General features: G+C 54.1%; 1 protein-coding gene across 3 annotated transcripts in view; it reads right to left on the minus strand.

Moving 5' to 3' along the window:
* Window positions 1–1,256: 1,256 nt before the first annotated feature.
* FGF18 (fibroblast growth factor 18) overlaps window positions 1,257–7,404 on the minus strand; it is a 32,935-nt gene continuing 26,787 nt past the window's right edge. For all 3 annotated transcript variants that reach the window (XM_011229459.3, XM_019803395.2, XM_034656740.1), the window contains one exon: window positions 1,257–2,305. In XM_011229459.3, the coding sequence (XP_011227761.1) occupies window positions 2,039–2,305 (267 nt within the window). In that variant the 3' untranslated portion in view covers window positions 1,257–2,038. The remainder of the gene's footprint in view (window positions 2,306–7,404) is intronic.

Raw genomic sequence — 7,404 nt, forward strand, 5'->3', positions numbered from 1 at the left:
AATGACGGTATCTTCCTCACATGTTGTCCTGGGGTTACAATGAGATCGCGCACCTCAAAGGGCTTCATAAAGCCCCAAGCAAATGTGCTGTGACACACGGGACGGGGCGCAGGGATGGAGAGAGACCCTCATCATGCAGGGGGGAAGGATAAAACCAAGAGTTGTGCTTGGCCCGAGCTCTGAGGTGGGTTGCCGAGGGAGTACACAGAACCCAGCCAGGATTCTCCTGCCCCGCTCTCTCCTCCCACTCTGTAGGCCTCACTGGGGACTTCTCCTGGCCAGTATTGGCAGGAGGTGGTTTCAAGGGAGGCAGGTGACAGCAGCAGGACCCCACAGGAGGCATCCTTCTCTTCAGACAACCTCCTGCCCAATCTGCTTCCCACCCCAAGACTAAGCCGGCCTCTCCCTTACATCCTGACCGGGCCCTGGGGAAGACCTAGAAGAAAGGGCCCCTGGAAGTTAAAGAAGCAGACAGGCTCCTTGCACCCCCGCCCATGAGAGTCTAGGAGCGAAACAGCAGGTCTCCACCTGACCTGGGCCCTCTGACTCCTCTACCACCAAACACAGAAGGGGGCCCACTGCCGCCTTGCCCAGCCTGTGCCTGGCAAAGTCCAGATGCGGCTCCACAAATGAGTCAGGCATAACCCCTAGCCTGTAAGCTCCATGCAGCATGGTTTTGGATCGGTTTTGTTCTTTGATGAATTCTCATTACCTCCGACAGTGCCTGGCACTTAGTGATGTGCTTAATGAATGTATGTTGAAGGAGTGGCTCCATCCGTAAGTGAATGAATGAAGCAGTGAATCAGTGAAGGGCCCTGGAGGCTGGCATGTTTTGTGTGTTTTTGGATAAATGTCCAGTGCACAGAAGAACGCAGGAGATGCCGGGCACATGTTTGTGCTCGTGTATGCCTGACTCAGTCACCCCACCAACGACTCGTGAGAATGTCATCTTTCTGAGGGCGAAGATGTCCGGAAGCAAAGACCCCTCGGTCTGAGGCTGCCTTCGCAGTGCCTAGAGCAGTGCGCAGAGCAGGGCGCTGGCGCGAACCCGGGCACCAACGAATCAGCATGAGCGAGGCCCGGGCTCTCAGAGCCAAGAGCTCGGACCACCAAGAACGAAACACAAAGGGGCCCTTCCTGCCTGAGCCCCGCCCCCCACCACCACTCACCTCCTGGTTTTTTTAAATAATTTGTCGATTGTTTTTAATTGTTGAGGCAGTAATACTTGGTTCATGAAACTGCAATATACAGAGAGGTGAAATAAATAGCTTATATATATATAATATATATAATATAGCTGGTTTTAAAATATTCCCTTATCATTGGTGTACTAGGTCACGTGAGTCACGGAAGGTCGATAGCAGCATCCTCCAGAACTTCGAGCAATGCAGGGTCACTTGATTGGACGAGGCCGTCTGTCGTCGGAAGTCGAGGCGCCGAGAATTCCGAGGGGCACGCCTTCCCTGCGCGGTGTCTTGGGACAGCTTGCAGTGGACAATAAATAAATGACTGCAAACCAGAGAGCGATTTTTGTTGGAGTCTGGGGCAGGGATGGGGGTTTGGGAAAGAGGGGGAGTCTGGGGATGGGTACTACTTTCTCTTTGTTTTTCTTTTTTTTTTTTTTCTTTTTTCTGTTTTTTCTTTTTTTTTCTTTTTCTTTTTCTTTTTTTTTTTTTTGCTTTCAGAACCTTTGGGAAAAAGGACTTTGGTTTCTCAGAGTGTCGTTTTCCTCATTCAAATCCTCCTCTGGGGACGAGATTAGAGTTGTCTGTTCCTAGAGAGAGACAAGCACCTGTACCTTGACAACAGTCCCTTTTCGTGAGTCTTTTGTCATAGACAGGGGGTTTCAAGTCAACAATAAAATCCTTATCGCTCCCCCCCCCAAGAGTTTTGGTTCAGTTTTTGTCTTCTTTTAAACACAATGTACAAAAATAGAGCTTCTTCCTAATTTTTCATGTAAAAATATTCCTCTGATGCAGTTCTCTGTGAGTGTGAGTGTGGGCCTGGGGGCAGCCTGGGGGGCTGCGGCGGGGCCAGCCTAGCCGGGGTGCGTGGGGCGGATCCGCCGGGACCTCTTGGTCACCGTGGTGTACTTGAAGGGCTTCTGCAGCTCTGCCTGTCCCTTGGGGTAACGCTTCATGAAGTGCACGTCCTGCTGGTTCTCTCGCGTCTTGGGGCCCTTCCGTGGCCGCCCCTTCTTGGTGAAGCCCACGTACCAGCCAGAGTACTTGGCGGACATTAGGGCTGTGTAGTTGTTCTCCAGGACCTTCTCAATGAATACACACTCCTTGCTGGTGCCATCAGGCTACAGGAGGCAAAAAAAGGAGGAGGTGAGAAGGGGAGGGTGGGTATGAGGGGCAGAGCTATGTGGACAGGGCAGGTGGCGGAGGCTTGGGGCAGTAAGAGTAGAGAGGGCCCGACCCAAGTTTTGTCCCCAGTAGTTTCACTTCCTGGATCTGTGGAGTGGACTTGTGGTATTGGCCTCTGCCTCCTTCCCTACCCACCAATTAGGTGATAGAGTCCCATGGTCATTCAGGAATCCATCCCATCCCCCCTCACTACCCTACAGCCAGGGGCTTCCACCTCAACTGTCCTAGAACAAGAGACCCAGACTTGGCCAATAAAATATTATTTCCCATGACCGATGCAGCGCTGGGCCTGTGGCCTGAGCCATCCAATCGGACTGCTCCTCAAGACCCTTGTATAATCCCCCCAAAAGATAGGCTGATTTAAACTTGAGGAACACGTAAGGCTGAAGCAAAGGCAGCCATTTTACCACCATAAGGAGAAACGCTGTCTGACAACAAGGCCAGCACAGAAGAAGCAAAGCCAAGAGAAAGAGAATGAGAAAAACCAAGTTCTGGTCACATTCTTTGGGCTCTGGACCAAGCAGTATCTGTAGCTTGTTACCTCACTGTGATGTGGGCCAATAATATCTCATTTCCTTTAAAGTAGTTGAGATTATGTTCTATCACCTGCAACAGAAAGCAGTCCCTGCAGATGTGCACAGAAGCTGATATCGAGTCAGCTACGCCACTGCCGCCCCACTGCGGTATTGCTATGTTTAAATTACATTTAATGTGGGATACGGTGCATTTTAAATGTTTGGTGTGAAGAGGGGTGGGGACCTCCAAGAATAAGAGTTTTTGCATGGCCAAACTCCAAAGCCTCTGACTTTGGTTCTGAGATTTCAGGCTCCCCAGCAGATGTGTGAACCCCTAGGAGACAAGGGATGCCGGGCAAGGAGTACTAGATTTGGAGTCAGAAGCTGCACCAACTCTAGCACTTCCTTATGTGACCTCAGGCTAGTTAATTCCACTCTCTCTAGACGTCAGAGTCTTCGTCTTACCAAACCGGGACAGTGACCCCTGCGTCACAGAAATGTCGTGAGGAATACTTCTAGTTGAGCCTCATACACGGGAGGGACTGGCTAAATTATTTCCGAGGAACAGGTGGTTCAGATGGTTCTGGCCCCCTCCCTGGATCGGATCTGGACAAAGGATGGTGGGAGGCAGGGCTTCGAGTCTCCTCCCTGAGACAGCCAAACTGCTCCATGTAGGAGAGTGGGAAGCACACAAAGCTGGAAGGCCTGAATTAGCAGCACTCGAGTTTCCAACTAACATCTCCAAATTTAGGCCAGGCCCACTCCTCGTTATGGACGGATGCCCAGCCAAGTTGGAAGCCCAGCGGTTTGGCTGTGCGTGGTGACTGAGGTGCGAGCTCCAGCCTTTTGTTTGAAGTGCAAAACAGGCTGGAGCTTCCAGGAACGTTCACCTTTGAGTGGAGGGCAAGCTTGGGCCCTGCAGACAAAGTGCTGAACTTTGCAGAAAGGGACAGGCAGGGTAAGAAAACATTCTCTGGAGGCCGGGATCTTTCGAGGAGGCTGCAGAGCAGGCAGGGGGTGGGACTGGGAGGCATTTGGGACCCAGAGGACAGTGTCCGTCGGGGGGCGAGCAGTGAGGGACTCTTGTGAGGGAAGTGGGGCATATGTACAAGGCAGGTAGAAGGGAGTGGTCTCTGACCTCCACCCCAGATAGTTCTGGAAGCTGTCTATCCAACCTAAGTCCAGGTCCCTTGGCCACTCTCTGTGGAACAGTCACCTCATACTGAACAAAGCCTACACCATGCTGTTCCCCACCACAGAATACCTGCCACTACCTGGGAAACTGCTTTCGTCCTTCAAGGTCGAGCTCAGTAACCACCTCCTCCAGGAAGCTCTCCTTTACTACCATCTATCTCCCTGGGCCTGTCCTCTTCTTCATTTAAGACTCTGTTCAAGCATCAGATTTTATTGGACTCACATATTCAATCTTCTCCCCTCGGCACCTGTTCTTCCTCCCATCCCACGACAGAGCAACCCCATACCTGCCTGCCTCCTCTTAAGCCCAAGGGCTTCAGGAGGTCAGGCCCACCTGTCTGTTGGCCTCATGGCTCAGCACAGGTCTCAGGCAACCAGAGCACTTGTGGTTGAATAAAGGAGAGTTCTGGGATAGAAATGGTGGCAGGGACCCCTCAAAGGCTTTCTTCTAAAAGAAAGTAGGTGCTGCCTCCCAGATCCCTCACTAATACCCCAGAGACCATCATGAGCTGGGGGGGCCCTTCCCGGGGGTGTGCTGAGAAAGGGACATGGCAGGGGGAAGACCAGAGCTCCTGGTGGGGCCCACTTGGTCTCCCTACTCCTTCATTCACTCACCCATTTAGGACTTACTGCCTGTCACTTATAGGCCAGACATTATTTCACTTAATCCTCTGAACTTGCTCGGGTAGACTTTCCCGCTAGAAGAAAACCGAGTTCAAAGAGGGCAAAACGGCTTGCCCAAGGTCACAGGGCTTGTAAGAGGCAGAGCCAGGTTTAAACCTGCATTTGCCACTGCAGCTCATTTCTCCTCTGTCCACTTCCAGAGAAGTCCATGAGGAGAAAGGGTGTGCAAGAGAGGGTGGGGCGCTGCCTGTCAAAACCCCTCCGCTCCCCAGGCCCACATGGCACCATCAGCGTGAAGCAAGGTCTCGGACGTGCTTGGCACGTGTGTTTGTGTGTGTCCGGGTGTACCTATGAGGGCTGAAATTCCCAGCACCCCAGAGCTCGGGAGCCCCTTGGGAGGAGCCACAGTACCCGTGATGGTCATAAGTTCCCCCCATGAGCTCAGACACAGCAGATCCGAAGCGAATGGCAGGCCGCACCTGGGCTTGACCTTCACCTCTGCTCCTGACTACCTCTGTGACCCTGCTTATTGTCTGCAAAGATTTTACAAAAAAACCAAAACACCTATGCTTGGGCCTCACCCCCAGAAATACTGACGCAATGGGTTCAGGCAAGGCAGACCATCAGTATTTAGAGAGCGAGTGAGTATCCCAACACAGAACCTTGGTGATCAAGTAGAATTTGAGCATCTCTCCCTCCTGCCCTGCCTCCAACGTCCTCCTTTCCAAACTGGAGTCCTATTCCTTCTATTTGATCAGAAGACTGAATCTGATGACATCATTTGGCCCCTAGATCCTGTCTTACTTGAAACTAGAACTACCCCCTGAACGCTTTTAGTTATATGAGCCAAAATTCTTCTTTTTGCTTAAGGCATTTTGAGTTGGGCTTCAGTCGTTTACAATCAAAGCAGTCTTCACAAAGATGTGGTGGTGGGCAGGGGACCCCTCTGTGCTTCCCCAAAGAGGGCTCACCAGTGATCACTCAGGTGGGGGAAGATGAGAAAATAATCGACCTGGGTTGGATATTCAGAGATGGGGGGGTACCTAGCACCGGGTGCTCCATACTCGACAGCTGTTTATGGAATGAAAGGATGTATGTCCTCCTGGGCCAGATGGATGTGGGGTCCAGAAAGATGGCGAAGGCAAGGGAGGCTGCCTGCGTGTGCAGGGGCCCAGGGCAGAGCTTTGGTGTGTGACTGTCACAGTGCAGCACAGCAGTGGCTACAGCCAGGTGCCCAGAACATCTCAGAAGGTGGAGGGCTCGATGCTCGTGCCCTGCTGGGGCCAAAGAGGTGTAAGGTTGACACCCAGGGTCAAGGCCACCCCAGAAAGCTGTCCTGTTAGGCCACGCCAAAGGAGTCCATGCCTAAGCTGAGGTCAAGGGGTCCCACAGGTGAAGGAGTAACTTTGTGACCTGGCTTCAAAAGGAAGTGAATGAGTATGTCAAGTGCCTGCCAGGTGCCAGTGTTATCACTGCCATTGTGCAGACGAGGACACTGAGGCTCCGCCAGTTAGGGCCCTTGGCGCCCTGGCCTGACATGAATAATTCTGGCTGTGGGTTAAGACAATCCTCAGAAAGCAAGACATCTTTTTACTTCTCTGGTTCTTCTGCAGCTCTTCAGCCCGGTACACAGAGCGTGGATGGATGGATCTGGAATCAGCCCTCAATCTAGTTGGGAGATGGAGGCCCAGGGACAAACAGTGACAGCTTGGGTTAGCGACACGCAACAGGGGACCGTGTGAGGGACTGTGGGCTCCAGGGCGGGTGTGCTGTATGAGGGGTTGGGGAAGCTAGAAGCTGTTGAAGGCTGAGCAGGACTCAGGGCAGATGGACAGAGGGAAGGGCAATGGGCACGTACAAAGCCCGAACGCCCCATCCAGGGAGTGGCAGTTGGCAGTGCCATGTGTCTGTGGCTTAAGGAACCTGAGGGTGGGTGGTAGGACTGTGAGACCAGGAGGCTACCCAGGGCCTTGTGTGTCTCCCCAGGGAGTCTGGCCTTTCTCTGGTACACGGTAGACGTGCGGACCCGGGGATGGGTTTTAAGAGAGGTCAGGGGTAGAAGGCAGGGGATGCGCTTTAGAGAGCTGGTGGCGGGGAGTGGGCAAAGGCAAAAGCCTGAGGCCAGGCCGGGAGTCCGGAGGCGGCTGGGTCAACAGTTCCTGTGAAAGCATGAGGTCACAACAGAGGCAGGGGGGCAGTAAAGAACAACTCAGGGACAACCCCAGGACCTTGGGGCCTGACTGCCCAGGAGGCTGTGATGAAACAGCACCCCAAGAGCCTGTGGCTTCTAGCTACAGGAGCCAGAGACAACGAGGGGGAGCTGGGCTAGGCAGAGGGCAACAGGGGGCCTGCCCAGGGCCATCCCACGGCAGGTGAATTTGGGGGACACCCTTGGAGCCCCGGGGACCCGCCCAGAAGACAGGCGCCTGTGCGGGGCTGGGGGAGCTGCGGCGAGGGGGCGGGAAGGAGGGGGCCCTCCCTGGGCTGCGCCGAGCCTGGCTCCGGAGCCAGCGCCAGCTGAACCGTCCCCAGCATTAATGACGGGAGAGAGGGCGAGGGGGCAGGAAATCGGAGCCGGCTCCTGTGGAAGCGGTGACTCAGCGGCCAGCCGGCGGGCGGGCGGTGGGCGGCCGGCGGCGGGGAGCGGGGCTGCTCTTCTGACCCCAGCGCGGCCCTCCGGGGGTCAAGCTGCCGGGAAGCGC

Source organism: Ailuropoda melanoleuca, chromosome 3 (assembly GCF_002007445.2).
Source record: "Ailuropoda melanoleuca isolate Jingjing chromosome 3, ASM200744v2, whole genome shotgun sequence".
NCBI classification, from domain to species: Eukaryota; Metazoa; Chordata; class Mammalia; order Carnivora; family Ursidae; genus Ailuropoda; species Ailuropoda melanoleuca.